This window comes from Mizuhopecten yessoensis, unplaced genomic scaffold, assembly GCF_002113885.1.
Source record: "Mizuhopecten yessoensis strain PY_sf001 unplaced genomic scaffold, ASM211388v2 scaffold10867, whole genome shotgun sequence".
In the NCBI taxonomy this organism is placed as follows: domain Eukaryota; kingdom Metazoa; phylum Mollusca; class Bivalvia; order Pectinida; family Pectinidae; genus Mizuhopecten; species Mizuhopecten yessoensis.
In genome coordinates, this window is record NW_018408761.1 from 1426976 (window position 1) to 1446614 (window position 19639).

The following is a 19639-nucleotide window of genomic DNA, read 5'->3' on the forward strand; positions in this document are numbered from 1 at the left end:
CAGTCATCACTAGTCCTATTGTCCCACTATCAAGTCCCCATAATCCAGTCACCACTAGTCCAATTGTCCTACTATCAAGTCCTGATAATCCAGTCACCACTTGTCCAACTGTCCCACTATCAAGTCAAGATAATCCAGTCACCCCTAGTCCTATTGTCCTACTATCAAGTTCTGATAATCCAGTCACCACTAGTCCTATTGTCCTACTATCAAGTCCTGATAATCCAGTCACCACTAGTCCAATTGTCCCACTATCAAGTTCTGATAATCCAGTCACCACTAGTCCTATTGTCCCACTATCAAAGCCCCCATGATCCAGTCACCACTTGTCCAATCGTCCTACTATCAAGTCCTGATAATCCAGTCACCACTTGTCCAACTGTCCCACTATCAAGTCAAGATAATCCAGTCACCACTAGTCCTATTGTCCTACTATCAAGTTCTGATAATCCAGTCACCACTTGTCCAACTGTCCTACTATCAAGTCCTGATAATCCAGTCACCACTAGTCCTATTGTCCTACTATCAAGTCCTGATAATCCAGTCACCACTAGTCCTATTGTCCTACTATCAAGTCCTGATAATCCAGTCACCACTTGTCCAACTGTCCTACTATCAAGTCGAGATAATCCAGTCACCAGACCCGACACTACCCAGATTGTCCCACTATCAAGTTAGTGGTTTAGAGGTAAGAAACATTTTTCCTTTCCAAATTGTTTAAAAGAAGGTGCCACAGCTGTTCTTTTCTAAAAAAAAATGCATTGGTTTTAGATTTCTGAAATAGCATTTACAACGCAATCATACAAATTAAATATGTTAATTTTGGCAAAAAAATAATGTAGATGTCTATATGAATTTTAAATTCTCACTAGCAGCATTCAAATATATCTGACAATTGATAAACTACCTTCCATTTCTGGTTTTTAAGGCTTGGTTTAGACTGAGACATGGTTGGGCTTATACAGGTGGTACATCAGTGCACAATGAACAATCCATGGCAGTGAAGACCTGTAATTTAGAAGAGAAATTATAGACATTAATTTCATGATACAAACCTGGTTAGTTATGATAAACTTGTGTTACTTTTGTTTCGATAAAAAAAATCACTTTTCATTGGTCATCAGAAATGTTGATATGGAGGTCACAGTAATGGATGCTGGACTTGCTGATGCATACTATCCTTGTATTGTCACTCATCTGTTTCCGTGCCCTTAAGAAGTAATCACAATCTTGTACTTATATCAACAGAAAACTTTAAATTACATCTAGGATTGTGTATAACATGTGTACAATCAACTAACCGAAACAAAAAACAACTGAAAAACGTTTTTTTTTAAATACTAATAAATATTTGTCAATGAATTTCACCTGCCAGAAGTATATAGCTGTCATATGTTTCCATGCTGCAAATTTGATTCAGTGTTCAAAGAAAGACAACTCGAACACACTTTAATCGAGATTCATTTGGAGCATGATGAAAAATGTATAAAGCAAAACTGCCCATTTATGTGTGATTCTTAATGAGCTATCAATTCTTCAATCTTTCAGGCGAACTTAATGTAAATTTTTGCTAAGTTTACAGACGATGAGCAGTTCAAATTATAAAATGTTCTTATGTAGAGTCAAAAATGTCACGTAGACATGAGATATATCTTGATGAAATAACGGCACAGTGGAAATATATTACACACAGATCCTATGATGAGTCGATATTGGCTGCTGTCAGCATAATAGTGCAGGCCCAAATAAAGTTTACAGATATCCTGATGACTTTCATATATAGCAATGAACAAACAAGCACGAGGCATTCTTAAAATATTTGACAGGCGCCATGTACATTTCAAGGTCTTCTTCTACCAATAATCTGCATAGCACCTCTGGTGCATTATTGCAGATGAGAAGTTGTAACAGCATAATCATATCCGATAGAAAATAGCCGACAAGCGGAGTCTTATATTATATACGTCTGTAGGAGCATATACCTGCCAACGTTTTGAAATTTCCATGGGGGAGATTATGCATGCTCAAAATCTAAACATTAATCAAATTTGTTTATTACTCTCTAGGAACATGGAATTAGATTATCTAAGTATGTGCCAGGAAACAATAACACTTTAAAACTTAAAGGACATATTTTTTTCTGGTGAACTCATTAGATCTTCAAATATAGGAATAGTTAAACAAATTCATTTGTTTAAAACTGCTAAATTTAAGGGTCAAAAATCGGTAATCTCCCCTATAAACTAAATAGGGAGAGTTAGTAAGTATGGGGGGGGGGGGGCACTGTGCATATTGAGTGTATATTTATCCAGAACTTCACTGTAAATGAGAACTTGACATGATCTGTAAAAGTGACTACCTGAATGTTCCTCTCCATCGAAAACGCCGTAGGATAGCCTTTGAATGCGATCACGGATTTAGACAGAAAATAATCTAATTCGATTCCACTTCAAATAAGGCAAATGAGTCAAGCAATAATTCTTATCAGATTCAAAAGTGGAACGAGGCGACGCGTTTAAAACAATAGGTTGAAGCCAAGTTTGTCAATATTAGAATTGCCTTCATAAATATCTTCAAGACTAGGCATACATCACCTCAAGTAAACTTCAAACTTCAACTAAATCCAAACTTGTGAAAGTGAAAGTTCCTCGAAGCGCTTGAAGATCACGTACGCCGGGACGCTTAAAATTGAATTTGCCCCAAATCGTTACCTCAGCCTTACATGAACGGAAATGCTCACGTAATATAAGTCTAAATTTATAATATAAATCAGGGGATCAAATTAAATACATTGACGATAGCAAGCATTCAACATATGCAAGTGAATTTTACTCTTTCATTTTAGATAACATAAGGTGAATTTAATTATGTTAATTCATTTTATTTTACTTTGAAGCAATTCTTCGCCTTAGGCCAAGTTAGGGTTGGGCTGCCGATACGGCCACACAGCGATTGAGTTGCCATCCCGCCATTGTTGTTTACATTTGATACGGGCACATGCTTGATACGGTCAAGATCTGTCGTCTAAAATAGGACCCTACAATGCTTGATTTAACATTGATAAACAGCAACCTACAAATTGAATGAATGAAAACACAGTATTGCTAGCCGAGTTTGTCGACATTTTATGAGAAACTTTCAGAAATGCCAGGCTATTGCCGATATCATTGTCCCAAGTGATGTGCATTGATCATTACTTGTTTTTCAATTCAAATCTATAAGAGTAACAGCTGTTTGATATCTAAAAAGAAGAATGTCTCGTCAGTCTTCACGGACAGGTGCTTCGAAATGGAAGGTAATATATCCCGTATCAAAGAAAACAATGATACCGACTCATTTAGACACAGTATATAAAAAAATAACGTGTAGAAATAGAGGAGTGTTTGGTTATCATGTTTATCTAGCTAAAGTTACTTACTTAACATTCAAATTGTATAAAGAAATCGTTTTAAACATCTATCACTACTGGGATGTTTTCATAAATTGTACACGTACCTGAAAATTGCCAAGCAGAATGATGTGGAGTCTTTTTCCTCCTTTTTTTCGAGATTGTCATATACCAATGATCTGTTTGAAGACTGACCAAATAAAAATGGTTACTTTTCTTCAAATGTTTAGAGGGGGGAGGAAGTGGTAAACCTCACACCCCACTTTGATCCACTTATTGACTTTTATCGATGACAAGGAAGCCCTTATGATACTTTTATGGAAGGAGTAATTTTCTAACAGGTTATTGTTGTAGTAATCAATCTAAAATACACAAAGCTTAGGAGAAAAAAGACAATTTCTATGATGAATTGACATTTTTCAGGCTACACGTGCCGACAGGAAGTTGCAGGTATTTGTACTCAAAAATTTATAGCCAATGTTTGTTGTTTCTACTCTTTGGAATTTTCTTGATTTGAGTCACATGAAATAAATTTTCAACTTTTATTTGTTATAATCATTACAAAAAACGTGATATTTTAACACTAAATTGTAATTGAATACCTTTACAACTATCTAACTAATTTACCTTGCTCTGATGAAAAAATAAAACAGTCAAGTAATTTATCATTGTCTTTTAAACAAAACGCTTGGAAACTTTAAAAAACATTTTCAAATTTCATTCAACAAGACTAAATTTGATCATGGAAGTTTGAAATTTTGTTTATCCTATTTAAAATATCACCTTAATCATAAAATTGGAACCAACAATTTTGTTTAAAAAAAAGAAAATCTTTATAACACCGAATGACAACAAACTTTCACATTGAAAAATTCAATGCACATGTAAATTGCCAAATGTCTGCTTAGTGCTTTTATAAAACTTATAAGGTGAAATTTGGAAACTTATTTCTGTGACAGACAGGTGCTTTTATATGCAACTAATTAAGTTTTGTACATGTACCTTGCTTTGATGACATGATTGACTTTTCTTTCTCAAACTAAAGCAAAACATTTTTGTTCTAGGATATTCAACCAAATCTAAAGGGCTTATACAGGTAGCATATCAGTTAGGTGATGGTCCCTTCTGGCTGTAATGTGTTTGGTCTTAGAAGGTGCACTGACAAAGTCGGATTGATTACTTTAGAGGAGTACTACACCCAGAGAAGTTAAAAATAGCAATTGAAGCCAATCTGCAACAGCCATCCCCAAACCGGTATGAGAGGATTGAGCTTTGTTTAGTCTTCAACTCTCACTGTCACATGACCATCCAAAGTCATGTGACAGCCATCAGTATGAACATATGACAATTAAGGTTAATCTACAAGTATGAAATCAAACACTCCAAAAGAGTCTTTCTTCCTGTCCCCAGGACCAATCACAGACTGTGGAACTAACTGCTAAAAGCCCAATTACTCATTGTGGAGACTTTTAAGTCTCTTGTGTGACCTCCATATTTGATATAACTTAGCCTTTTGTAAAAGACCAGGATTCAAACCTGGTAAACCTCCAAACTTTAGACAGAAGCTGTAAGTAATTGAGCTACCAGTTTTCATTGACAATCAACCCAGTCCAGTTCCACTATGTGTATTCCTCCTTTTCTAAGTCTGTTCCCCTGGAGAACAACACCATTTACATCTAGGTTCAGGTATCCAGTTGCAAAGTATACATCCACTAATTCAAACAAGGCTGGTCACAGGCACCACTAGTACTGTAACAGTATAGGAAAAATGCATGGCCAGACCAGATTTTGAACCTGGGAACTTTCGAACTATTGAGGGATGTTTAACCAATTGAACCATCTGGTCACCAGCACTCGACCTAGCTGTCCAGTTCCGCTATGATTTTATGCGCTTCATTCACCAATGACGACATCTTAGAAATGTATTTCAACATAATTATACAGTTACTTACGTATTAGCACATACAATGTAGTCTGGTTGGGCATTAGAACAGGTTTATGAGATGCAGTATTGATTTTGTCAAAGAATCCTTAAGAAAAAATATTTTGCTCTAGTTTCTTCAGTGATCAAATGCTTTTATGCTTTTTGTAGGATATCGGATGGTCATCACAAGACCATATTTTTATCAAGTTTTGCGGCTTAATCACATTTTAGCTATGCATCATTATACATTTTTTTCAGTGTTCTGTTTATTTCCTTTTTTTCTGCTTTGGTTTAAAGGGGCCTTTTACTTTGAAAAGAAAATACGTTGCTAAACAGGTATCCAAATTCGAGTAAGACTTGAAATAATTTGTTTACAAAAGGATATTTGCATTAAAATTTATGTAAAAAGAAATCTTAACTAATTATTTTCTGTTTTTTTATCACCATTAAGAAAAAAATAATGAAAAAACTTATTACCCTTGGGGAATGGTGGCAAAATCAGGCCTCCAAAAATGTGTATTAAATCTTTGAATAATTGTAATAGATGTAAGTCATGAAAACATAAAGTACCTTTCATTTCCCCAAACAGAATTGACACTTTATGGGTATGTCATTATATTAGACAATACTTGATACATTCTCCATCAATTAATTTGTTATTTTTAAGCAGAATCTAAATAGATTCTTTTCTTTATCATAATTTTACAAATTTTGTATTCATTTGAAAAGTGTAAAGAATTTGAAGACAGGTGAAAAATATGAAAATATTTCCTTTATCATCACATGAAATACTGTTATTTCATTATACATGTACTAAAAAATATTCTCTTTTTTTCTTCTTTCACAAACAGACATCTAATTCACCAGGGGTTGGCTATAGTAGTGATCTGTTGAACATTAATAAAACTACTCTGTGAGACACTGGTTAACCACTAATTTGTATATCATCATTGTCATGTGGTCACAGCTACCATAGAAAATTATTCAATTGTAGCACTGCTGAAAGGACAAAAGCAATTGTAAAACTTCAGTTGAAGGTGTTTTTAAGACATGGCAGGTCTCTTTTTAGGAAAATTATCAAGATCTGTAGTGCACTCTGCATGTATTATGGTTGAATATATATAACAGTGGTTAATTAGTGTCCAAGTGGAGCTTGAATTAAATCATGAGTTTATTTCCAAAATTTAGAATTGTTCAGGTTGGTGGTGTATGTTACAGTTGTATTATTATTTTCTTTTTGTAAAGCATGCACCGTGCATACATGTAGATAACAGCAGTAATTGAGGAAGTATCAACAGTTTTAAACAAATTTATTAATATTACAACTTGTACTTGTAATGATAAGGGTAAATTGTATCTGGTTTAAGACACCTTATAGTTATCTTCATTTTTTTTTATCCTGTGATATAAGTTAATTAGACTAAAGAGATTTTTTTCTTTAGAAGGTAGGTAGCCATCATTTAATAGTAAAATATTTGTGATATTTGTATATCATATATATAGAATATTTGTTAAGGAAAAGTTGCATGCGATTCAATATCTTTTGAAAAAAGAAATTGAGATGAGTGACAACTAGAATGATAAAGGACTCAAATTTGATATTGCCATGTGAGGATTGACATTTATATTTGAATCTTTTTTATTCCAACAGAAAGCAAAGTACAAATTAGCAGCTGTCGACGGGATGCGACAAAGACCTCCGCCAGATCGTGCAGGGTCTGTGAGGGACAATGTCTCGATCTACACAACTGTAAGTCAAGGGAGATAACTTGAGTGATATATTGGGTATAATATGTTTTTTATCATACAGGGCGGAATCTGTGAGGGACACTATCTCGATTTACACAACTGTAGTCAAGGGAGATAACTTGAATGATATACTGGGTATAATCTGTTTTTTATCATACCGCACAGAATCTGAGAGGGACACTATTTCGATCTACATAACTGTAAGTCAAGGGAGATAACTTGAATAATATAACGGGTATAATATGTTTTTTATCATACCAGACGGAATCTGTGAGGGACACTATCTCGATATAACTGTAAGTCAAGGGAAATAACTTGAATGATATACCGGGTATAATCTTTTTTTTTTTATCATACTTGACGGAATCTGAGAGGGACACTATCTCGATCTACATAACTGTAAGTCAAGGGAGATAACTCAAGTGATATAACGGGTATAATCAACCAGGGCATGATCTGGGAGGACACTTTTTCAATCTACATAACTAAATGTCAGGGGATAGTTAGTTAAAACTCCTGTGATAACTGGACAGGTGAGAATCTATATAACAGAAATTCTTTTATATCCCTAGGGCTCAACAGTTATGCGAGAACTGTACAACCCACCCATTGGTTATGACACATTGACAATGCAGCGTTTCCGTGACTACCTGGAGGAGACAGAGCTTGTTGAATCCTTTCGTAGACTAATGACCCTGTTACTGGACCGGCCTGAGCTCCCTTATAATCCCTATCCAGGCTTGGTCCAACGCTTCAGACAGAATGCAGAGGCGTAAGTGTATATATACCCTTACAACCTTACTTCCTAGTTCCCCTTCAATCCCATCAAGTGCTGAATAAGCGTGCCAGATCCAGATACTTGAAAGAGCTTAAATGCTGCCATTATTTTTTTAATATGCATCATTTTTCTAAAATAAAATATTTGCTACTATCCCTGCTCACAGTTGAAAGGTTGCCATTATATATGAAAAAAATACAATTAAATTCTTTACTTGTGAATGTTTTCCATCATAAATAGAAATATGCCATCAGTTTTGTAACTGTCTCAATTCTGCAATGAGCAGTAACTACAATTTTACAGTAACTTGCGATTATGATGTTTGGTTGATAATTTGTCAAAATGCATGCTCACTCTGGTAGTCAGCTTTCAAAATCACTGTAATGTCATTAACAGCTGAAGGAAAAGTGTGCTTTCAGATGTTATGAGAAAAAGTCTTGGGACACTAGACTGGTCAGGCATCCTTAATCAGCACAGTACAGATCTTACTTGTATACTAGTAGGACCTGGATACATGATACCACTTGTTTCATTTGCCACCTCGCTTACACTAAACATATCCCAAGGCTTGTGAACCTTTACTATTGTATTTTTTATTTCCATTCTTGTATATGTCTCCCTCAACAGCTATTACCAAAACCTTTTATAATGCCAAAAAATTACTAGACAAATTGTGGCAGTATAATAAAATAAAATGTACATTTCCTCGATTCCCTATTTTTTTCGCAATCCTTCTATTTCCTTCTTGCTTTAGCCTTATTGTATTATATTTTTATTTCTTTTGCATGGAGAGTATTAATATTTAGTTTGTTTAATCATAGACAGGTATGGACCGAACATGATAAATGTCCTTTCATTAGCAGGAGAATATTGTGCAGAAACCTGCATGTCATTTGTAAAGGATCTCTCCACGATATTCGTTCATACTTTATCTATACCAAAAATTAAGGATGGATTCTGTTTCTTGCATGCCACTTAGAATTTTGAAATCAGCTGATTTACAGTTGTCAATTTATAAAATGTAGTGCATACAAATTCATATGAAAAAATAGTGGCATTAATGGGAGCAAAATAGTGGCATTAACGGGAGCAAAATAGTGGCATTAACGGGAGCAAAATAGTGACATTAACGGGAGCAACATTTTTTTTCAACAATCTTTCTGTTTTTGACACTTGAGCTCATACACAGCATCTCCGTCTACAAGGACTGTATTCTAGAGATGTGAACAAAACATGAGTCATTTCAAATAACTCATTCTCCCCTGCAGACACATTTGAACTGCTCTAATTCAAAGGTTGGAATAGTTCATTACGAAATATCAGGGGTTAACGAGTTAATGGAAAAAAAGAGTTCTGTACCAACCTGCGGAGTGTATTTTAGCATTCAGTAAAGACAAGTTGAATTTTTTAGCGCTGTAAAGTAGGAATATTTCAGATTGGTATGCAAGAATTAATATATTGCCTTATATCTGTACCCTTTCTATGAATTTAGATGTCCTTATTAAGTTTTAAGCTAACTGGGCCCAGTGAGCTCATGGCGTGGTGCGATGTCCGTCATCCATCAAACGTTCACCTGGTGTCAACTGTTTAATTTAAACAGCATCTTCTGAATAACTAAGAGGCTTAGGGTGACGACATATCGCCAGTAGCATGCTGATGTAGGAGTTGTTTATTCACAAGAATGACTATGACTTACTTTCAAGGTCACGGGGGTGAAATATGTCATGACCTTCAAACAATAACCAAGAGGCCTAGGGTGACGATATTTTGACATTAGCATGCTGATGTAGGGATTGTTTATTCACATGAATGACTATGACTTACTTTCACGGTCACAGGGGTGAAATATGTCAAGACCTTCAAACAATAACTAAGAGGCCTAGGGTGATGATATTTTGCCATGATAGACCAGTCAGCCTACGACAAAAAAGGGCTCAACCCATACATAATTCCAACAAAGTTTATTTTGTGTTTTTCTTGCACTTATTTATACAGAAGATAACGTATCAAAAGTCTAGAAAAATCTAAATAGGGCAAAGTCTTGAAAATTACGTCTTACTTAACACTATGCCCCACTGTTTGTGCCATTTAATTGTCCATGTTCATAAACATTTTGTATACGACAGAGTTACGTTTAAGACATGATGAGTTGTTATAGTAGTATTTATGGAAAGCTTAGACCTATATTGTTATTTTGAATGTAAGTTTAAGATGTTTTACCAATTATAAATCTTGTTAAAATGACACAAAACACCCATACCCCCTAAAATTTACCCCAAAAAATGAAAAATATTTCGATATTTTCTCAATAATTTCAAATATGTACATTGCACACATGTTTTTTGTTGCAACAACAACGGGTTAATCATATGTACTAATCTAATAAAAGACATGGACAATCGATGTCTTACAAATTAGGTTTGGTTATTTTCAATGCAAATATTTTCAGACAGGGTAAATTTTGAATTTCCATAGAGATCGCCCCGGTTGTCTGATATCTGTTAACATAATGTAGTGTTATATATCATTTTTGGAAAAGCTATCCATCTATCAACGTCTTATATGTGTTTTATGTGTTTTATTATTGCAAGTGTCTTCATGGTATGATCGACTTATAGAAAACCTGACGACCATTTGCCACAACATGTTGCTCATTCCTAAACATATACATCTGCATCGCTTTGACGAGTGGGACAACTAAAACGTTATGTTGTTACGGTATTATTAGAAAACGTCATCCAGCATACATGTATTAGTCTGTTCGTAGTTCACAAAGTTTATGACACGACACATTATCTACTAGCTCAGACGAGTTTGTTATCACGATTCGTCTTTCAAGTCACTTTCCACAATAAGGATTTGGCCGTTCGAACAACTGACACCCTTGCATTCACCACAACATGGGGTACATTCCAATCCATGCTTTCTACAGCTGCATCGCTTTGAGTCGCAGTTTGTTTTACAATTGCACCGGATAACTTTTAAAAGCAGTTCCGGTGCTGGTGGTAGGTGGGTCCTCATAGGAAGCAGTCTATCATTGGCGATATACCATCCCCATTCACACGGTGACAAATGCTCGGCTGGTCGTATCCACTGCTGTACCTGCAGATAGACTCGTTTGCTGTGATTAGCAGCAGCAGCAGTTGTCGGTGGCAATGTATGCACCTGTACACAAGTTGTGCTCAACATGACTTTGTTGGAGAATTTCTTGTACCGAAGTGTGTCCAGTCCGTCGGTGTGCTCGCCGTTGTATAGTGCTACAATTACTTTTTCCCCTGCTGCTACAACGTCCTCGTGCGACGCCTTCCTACAAAACACACCAGCCAGTTCTTGGAAGTAAGAGTCACCTTGCACCTTTTTCAATGGGGCTCCTTTTCCGATGCCAAAGATTCGAGACGTGGTGTCACATCCTGTAATGGCATGTACAAATGGCATGAGGGCACACGTGCTGGGTCCAAGGATTTTCTTCGTTTTGTTGATGTCCCATATCTTCATTTTCTTAGTTCCTGATTGTACAGATTGGAAGAAAATGTCATTGGCGTCTAGATCAGAATGGAACAGCAACAACACAAGAAGATCCGTGTCCTCACCTATCAACACTGTAGCGATGTCACGGGCGCTCTCCACAGCTGTTTGCACGATTAATACATCGGCATCGCCTATCGCGTGAACTGTCCGGCATCCACTAAGTTCTAGTTTTTCGCTCAACATGTTTAGGAAGTTTTGTTTGTTTTCGGCATTGGCAAGGAAGAGTTCTTTCTTTGACCTGAAAGGCATGTTCTCTGTAAAGGCGACCTTTGCACCAATGGCTCCTCCTGTTCGTCGTACGTGGGTTATGTCCTTTGTAGACGGACCAGCCGAGTATCCATCGAACACTACTGTGGGATGATTGTAGTTTCGAATCACGTACTCCACGTACTTCTGACAAATATCGGAGAATATCGACCCTCTTGTCCAAGGAATGCGATGGAGCAGCGACCCGCCGTCAAGTACGAAATGTACTTGTGCACGTGGTGGCGTGGAATGACACTCACTCATCCAATCCCCATATGGCATCAGCGAGTGCTGGTTTCTGTGCAGGTCGTGGAAGTCCAGATGAATCGAACAAAGACGACGGGTAACTGCTCAGTTCATAGCCAAAGATATGGGAGGCGTCCTCATCAAGTCGGTTTGCTGCGGCAATAAGTCTTTGAAAAAGTAGCTGAGGGTCAATGTGGATTGTTTCACCGTCTACTTTAATTGTTGATTTGGTACTAAGGGTAACTGCCTGCTCACTTCTTTTAAAGACATGTTCCACAACATTCCGACCTTCCATAGATTTCAAGATTTTGTGACCGACGTCCCGAGCCTTGTCTACATTTACCTTCAAATGTCAGGATGGGATGAGCACCGTGCCGTCTGGCTTCCTTGCTTACGAATTGTAGAGTCGAGTATATGCATGACATATCGCTGGGGTCCATGTCGATCATTGGCAGAAAGACAACTGACGATTTTCCCGGTAAATCGCCATCCTGTACCGCATGCATCATCGCCGACCACCCATTATGGGACCGTAGAGTCCATGAGATTTTGGAAAGCAAGTCAAGTTTCCAGGTAGCGTCCTGCCTCGGAACCGCATGAATCTTCTCAAACACCAACGCTTCGAGTGGATTAGTGTGAAGTTTGAAGAAGTCTATGTTAATCTTCGCCAACGCAGTTACTTCATCCATTGTTACGGATATCCTCGGAACAGGTCGTTGGCGTGATACAGCTGGTGTGACACCAGCAATGATCCCCATTCCGTGGAAAGTGTTGTGGCCATCCAATGTCCTCAGGTTATGGTCAACATTGTCCGCAACGTACTGGATGGTGTGCTCCGGTGTGATTCCGTGGATATCAGTTCCCTGTGATGCAGCCGCACTGGTTTCAAACTTTTGTACCTCAGTATAGGATACACAAAAGCCAAGTCGATGCAATGTATCCACTAGGAATTTCGAGGCGAATTGATGATGCATTTGAATGCCAAGACCTAATTGGAGCGGGGCGATAAGGACTCTTGGACGTGTTGCTTGGACTATGGCCTGTCCAATTGATGCGATCTTAACCTGTGCGTCCAGGTCACAGAACAGCAACCGCAACAACATCTGTACACTAGCAGGAAGGTATTCAATGTTCTTTTCACCAGACGATATCTCTGACGATGATGGGTACACAACTTTCGAAGTATCCATAGACTTAATATCCCGTTTTATCAACTTCGCTGCTGTTTCGATAATACTTCTTTTTTCAGCCTCTGGGTCTTGATTCTGAGGTCGCTGATAAAAGTCACTAAGTATGTGAGATGCGGTAGCTTTAAACGTTATAATGTTGGGTTTTCCGTTTATTTCCGTGATGATAATGTCAGAGCCGAAATGTTTTACAAGTTTCCTCTTCATATGTGTTGGACTGTATGCCTCTTCTCCGCAACAGCCTTTCATGTGATCAACAAGGACTGCAATGGTGATCTGGTCTTCGGCATGCTCGCTTAGGAACTGTAGTACCCGTTGGAATCCGGACTCGTGAAGGTCGCTTGTTGGTCTTTCAGATGACTTGCGTCGTTTAGGTTTTTCGTTTGTGAAAAGCAACGGGATCTGGTAGTTGGTACGGAAGTTCACATTGCATAGCTGGTGGTAAACCGCATCGGCAGCGGGGAGATCACGAACGAACTCCAAACGTGCCTTTACTTCCTGTGCCCATTGGTCATTTTTCCGGTCATCAAAGGCTTGTACCAAAGTCTCCTGGAACCTCATTGTCCGCACGGCATAGACATCGATCCCTCTCTTCTTATCAGAGGTCTTTGCAGGCTTTCCACATAAAATGCATATGTCGCAGAATCGTGTTTGGTGGTCTGTATTGGTGGAGCGTAAAGAGCGATGGCAAGAAGGGTCGTCTGTATCCCTAGCTTCCAATAGCCCAGCATCCCGCTTTATAATGTTCGCATTGCAGTATATACGCCTACACTCTGTGTGCACCACATCGCCAGCAGATGTATTGACGTTGGAATTGTCACGTGCCTTGCTGGCTTTGTTGATACCATTGCTGCCTTTTTCTCGAAGGGTAACTGTAGATTCCCCGTCTCTGACAGGCACTTTGCAAATTGCACAGCGGCTCATATTTCCTGCAATAAAAACATCACCACCATTAGTGTCTGCGTGGTGGTAATGTGGAATGTATATCACATATATAGCAAATGAAACTAATAGAGGTAAAGAGAAAACGGTTACATTGGAAGTAAAATGTAATTATAAGAAACAAAAAGCAAAAAGAAAGGTGTAAAAATAAAATATAAAAATACACACCTACCACACCTTTGTTGGCAACACTGATAATTCTGGAAGTCCGAAGACCATAGACGTCTGGTTTACACGACGGTTACTTGTTTACATTTTCCACAAAATCATATCAAAAAGAACATAATAAAAATTATAATACAAAAGATATAAAAAACAAGATAATATAAATAAAACTAAATAAAACAGAAGTTGTATGATTATGAAACAAATAATAAAACACAATATTGATAATATGTTCTATTATACAGATTGCAGGTAAAAGCAGTTTGACAATATCGGATTGGGGATGGGCCATTTGATCGTATGTAGACCCCCAACCCCCCACCCCCCTATCCCCTTATCTATTTTTTTGGAATGATGGTGCTTGCAAACTTAAGTGGACAGGGAGATCTTTAGAGCTGGGTAAGTTCGGTCTATAATGGGTTTTTTAAGTAACGTATTCGCACTATTTTTTGGGAAAATGTCCTGTCTTCCATAAATAGTAAACAAAAACAAAAAACAAACCATTCCGTATCGTATTATATTGCTTTTGACGGTATCTCAAGCGTCTGTCCAATTAAATACCGTCAGGACCCTTATATATATATAATTCGTGGTGTCGAACTTGCAGCCCCCCCCCACGCTCCCATAAAAAGACTAAGTCAATAAGCGAATAAGCAATGTCATTTGTATGTGTTTAAATGTCACTTATAATTGCAATGACGTGTATACCTGCACAACAAACTGTTAAGTACATTTAATTACCATCTACATTATGTATGTCGTAGACCGGATCAAACCAGTGTGTACGGCAACTATAGGGTTCCATAGTTTTATTTTTCGTACGGAATATACACTGGTCCAGTCATTCAAAAAATAATTTTAATCAAATAACCGTTTCTACACGGTTAAAATTAAATCGAACTCTGGTATAATAATTGTTTTGAACCCTGACATCACTTAGTTTGGTAAAATTTCAGTGTTTATGAACCTGTTGTACGGCACGGTTTTACGATTCGGGACTCGAGCAGACAACACTCTCCAACCAAGTCAAACACGTACACTCAGCATACACAATACCATTTTTATATCATGTTACATGTATATATACAGTGTAAGTGATCATTATATTTCAATGTCTGTCACCACTCACCATATTTACAACAGCTTTCTGTCAAGTCGTCATAAATAAGTCTGCTCACAGAATATAAACAAACGTGCTTGCTGGTAGGATTTATCTCCCTTTGCACCTACGGCTACACATACGCGCAATATATTATCAACATATTTTTGCACACTTTAATCGGAAAATCCAATATGTTCCCCTATTTAGATTTTTCTAGACTTTTCGTATGTTTTAATTACATATATTCTGAGTGCAATCCAACAAGAATGGTCTTTGTTGGAATTAGGTGCGGGTCAAACCGTAGGCTGAGCATACTTGGATAACAGGCTATAATGTTTGTTCAAATGAACTTATGACCCACTGTTAAAATCACAGGGTTTAACTTGTTAAAATGTTTAAACAGCTTTTTCTAAATAACCAAAATACCCTAGGTGATGAAATTTGGCTGTTATCATGCTAGGATGAATAACTATCAGGTTCGTTCAACAAAGATTCCTAAGATGTAGCTAGATAAAATCTTCCAATAAAGATCCATTATGTGTGGAGTAATTACAGTATGCTTGTTTAACAGATATGAACTAGACCGTACATCATGGAAGGTCAACATTTTTATATTATATGAATGGCAGGTGAACGATTCAGCCCAATGGACCTTTTGTTTTTATTGAGTATTAATAATAATTCTACAGAATTTTAATTTAATACTCCCACCTTTTGTATATACATGTTTTATGTAACTATTCATTATTGCAACATTTGATCTTTCTTTACACAAGTAATTACACTGTTCTTTTCAGGATCCTGGATGTTGAGTTGTCTCCCCTTTGAAAGGGTTTCGACTAGTTTTATATCTATCTATTTCTGGTATGGTTTCTTTGTGTCTTCTGTTTGATGCTATAGGATAAAATAACTAAGCACAATATTGCAATGAAATGCTTTTACTTGTCAGAACAATATAACCAGCTATATATAATCTTATGTTTTGTATAACAATGTTGAACACTTGATGCTTTTGTTGGTGTATAGTTGCCTTTTTTGTCTAATACCGTTTATCCAAAAATAAAGTAAGCCCATCATAATTGTGTGTATGTCCAAATTATGAATTGCTTTAATGTATGTTGCATTCTAATGTTGATAATATGTAGTACAGATTTTTTTGTAACAAGATTTGTATCTAACTTTTTTGTGAAATGGTAAACTGTTAAGTATGGCGAGCATTTGTTATAACATTCACAAATATAAAGATCACATCAAAAATTTATAATAATGTTTGTAACAAATTAAGCATTTATATTTATTAATATTGGTCAAGAGAACTGACCTAATTATTCAAATAAAGTTTTAAGAAAATCCAAAGAATATATCAAACAAATTGTCTCTTTTCCAGTAGAGCATTATCAATAAATAGTTTTTTTCAATATTTCTTTTTACGTCAGGTTTCACCTAGACCAAATTCCAGAAGGAAAAATTCACCAAATATTACGTATGTATTTAAAATGATCACCTACCCGGTATATCATTATCCATTCACCTTTTCTCGTAGTAACTTTCTTTCATGTAAGCACTGTAATATTAGCTTTGGAAGGATGATTAGTAGACACAAATACAATTTCCTCTTCCTGTTTGAAAAAATACAGTAAGCTTGTGTTCATAGACCACCCTTGGTAGTCATTTTTACGGGGGTTTTGGCCACGTTGTGGAATAGCTTGATTTGTTACCATCTGCTATTTAAAAGTAAAATACTCTGGCCAAATTCAAGAAGGAAATAAAGACCCACCTCTTCACTTCTGCATTTAAGGCTCTTTGCGCAGACGTCATGTACATACCACCCTTTATTTATTCATTTGTATAACTAATACTAATATCCATATGTTGTAAAGCACTTTAGAGTAATTTTACAAATTATATGGGGCGCAATATAAATGTAGCTTGTTAGTATATTAGTATTGATAAAAGTAGTCTTTTAATACAGGTAGTCGTGCGCTGTCATTACAGGTTTGGTTAACATGAAAAAGAGATAACTCTTGTCCTTTAATTGAGGTGACCTGTTATTATAGGAAGTCTCCCGAACAGATTTGACAACATGGGATGTTTCTCCAAGGACGAAATGAACGGCTGCCATGTTTGTTTGAATAGCTATACAAATGATGAAATAATACTTAGATCATGATCATGTATTTTCTGGACAGTGACTTCCCTTCACACTGTCACTTACCAAAAGCGTATTTGATATTCAAATCTTTTCAAAAGCAGTAGAATTGTAAAGATCTATGTCAACATGACATTTACTGCCACAAGATGAAACTACAATGATCTTTCAAGAACAAGTCAAATTTTCAGAAGACCCTACCTGAAGTTTTTAAAAACTTTCCATCAGGAATATTTTGTGATATTGTAAATACATGTATTGGGGAAATTATGTCTCAATTAAAAATGATACAAAAGTACAAAGAAACAAAAAATGTATAAGAAATATAAGACAAATATTTTTTTCTGTTTTTATTAAGAATTAAATAAAAATATTTTTTTAATCTTTAATTTGTAATTAAATATGAAATGATTTCAGGAACGTTTCATGGTTTGTCATTAGTATGTGAAAAAGGTTCTGTGAATGTCAGTAATTACCAGTTATTAACATTGTATGACCAACACCTAACAGTAAACTTTCTCCGGGTACTCCGGTTTCCTCCCACAGTAAGTCCCCCTGTGCGCTAGCTAACATCTGGGCCAACAATAGTGATTGGTATAAGATGTAAAAACTTGTTTCATAATTGTTGTTAAATAAATAAAGTTTATATATATATAACAGTAAACTTACTTTAAGGTAAGGAAATCTTAAACCTAAGGTTTTACATAGAAAAATATTACTGAAATTAAATTAAGGAACATTTCCGAGAAAGGAAAACTCCAATAAATTGAAATAATGCTTTCCTATGGATAACATGTACTTTTAAAATTCAGAAATTTCTTCAATCTAAGGAATATTTGTGAAATTTGATTGAGGTAGTGTTATGTTTACCTAATGCCAAATGTAGTTAAATTTACTGTTCCACAATAACATATCCTCAAAAAACAATAACTACATATGAATACTTTACAGACAACAACCTTCAAGAGTCGATTATGCAGGATCTGTTCTTTGTGCGAGGGTATGACAATATTTGGGGACTGTCCAGTATTCTCCGAGTGATCAGCCCTCAACAAATCTCCCGTTATAAATGGCTTGTGGACAACATGACACCGGAGCCGGAGAACCTCTTCTCTGAGCCAGGCTACACTGTAAGTTTTGGGTCAAAGTTCATTAAAAAAATTAGTATTGGATCAAATAACAATAATAAGTGGTAATTTTGTCAAAGACCCACCTCTTCTCTGAGCAAGGCTAAAGAGAAAAGTGTTGGGTCAAACAAAATCCATGAACTCCAGACGTTCAGCACTCATCTACTGATAGCTGCATGGAGTATTATAGCAATATATTGATTGTAGGTCACAGTGACCTAGATTTTCTGCTGCACTGGTTTTGTTAGACTTTGTGTTAAATTCCATCAAAGCAGGAGTGAGGGTACAAGTATAATTTACAAACATTTTTCAGTTATACAATACTTTTATGGGCAACCCTATCCAAATCTAACCTCTTCATAGCTGGCTAAAACACTTGTTTTGATCTTTTGTTAAATTTCATAAAATTCTTAATTTTTGCCCATAAGCAGATGTTTTGAGCATTTAGACTCATTCTAAATGTGAATGGCCATATGATAAGCTCATTTGCATATTGTTATTTGTTGGTTTGGGTGCAATTATATGTAGTAAACAGCTATATTGTGTTACTCCAGATTATTGATATTTTAGAATAATTTTTAAGCTTGACTATATAGCATTTAAATGTGATACTTAAACAAAATCTGGTTGTCGTGGTTACAGAACCAGGTGACGGTTGCAATGGTAGGCCCATGTGTTTTCGAAGGCACATTTTACCAACAAGTCTCCAACCTTCAGTTGCGAAAGGAGTTCCTTATCACCGGCGAGGATGTGAAAATGGTCAGTATAAACGAATAGTGTTGCTGAATGGTTGTTTAACCCTTTCACCCCTATGTAACCCCTATGTAACTTTAGTAGACTACCATATATTGACTTGGATGAGTCCATTATGGTATACAGTGTTGAAAGGGTTAAGGTTGAGAGTTCCACCACGATCTGTAATACAGGCCTTGGATCTTTTTCCTGGTAATTTTGTGTTATTTCCTCTGTATTTGTCTAAAATTATTTTAGGTTGCATGAATATTTTTAACATATCTATTTATATAATATACACAAATGACAGTTTGTCGATATGACATGATAATAATTAGCATTTAATTATTACTTTGGATTTCAAGGTCAAACTCTC

General features: G+C 36.3%; 2 protein-coding genes across 6 annotated transcripts in view; one reads left to right on the forward strand and one right to left on the reverse strand.

Moving 5' to 3' along the window:
* Positions 1 to 2667, reverse strand: part of LOC110463139 — a 30051-nt gene extending 27384 nt beyond the window's left edge. Inside the window, exons 1-2 of one of the 2 annotated variants that reach the window (XM_021517507.1) lie at positions 2595 to 2667; positions 908 to 1008 (exon numbers count right to left, since the gene is read on the reverse strand). In XM_021517507.1, coding sequence (XP_021373182.1) covers positions 908 to 949 — 42 coding nt within the window. In that variant the 5' untranslated portion in view covers positions 950 to 1008; positions 2595 to 2667. Of the gene's footprint in view, positions 1 to 907; positions 1009 to 2359 lie in introns of both variants that reach the window. The other variant, XM_021517508.1, reaches the window with a different exon arrangement.
* Positions 2668 to 2964: 297 nt separating this feature from the next.
* Positions 2965 to 19639, forward strand: part of LOC110463111 — a 45300-nt gene continuing 28625 nt past the window's right edge. For 2 of the 4 annotated variants that reach the window (XM_021517460.1, XM_021517462.1), the window contains exons 1-7: positions 2965 to 3295; positions 3812 to 3838; positions 6964 to 7062; positions 7634 to 7833; positions 16692 to 16738; positions 18356 to 18534; positions 19174 to 19290. In XM_021517460.1, the coding sequence (XP_021373135.1) occupies positions 3254 to 3295; positions 3812 to 3838; positions 6964 to 7062; positions 7634 to 7833; positions 16692 to 16738; positions 18356 to 18534; positions 19174 to 19290 (711 nt within the window). In that variant the 5' untranslated portion in view covers positions 2965 to 3253. Of the gene's footprint in view, positions 3296 to 3811; positions 3839 to 6963; positions 7063 to 7151; positions 7163 to 7633; positions 7834 to 16691; positions 16739 to 18355; positions 18535 to 19173; positions 19291 to 19639 lie in introns of those variants that run through there. The other 2 variants (XM_021517461.1, XM_021517464.1) reach the window with 2 other exon arrangements.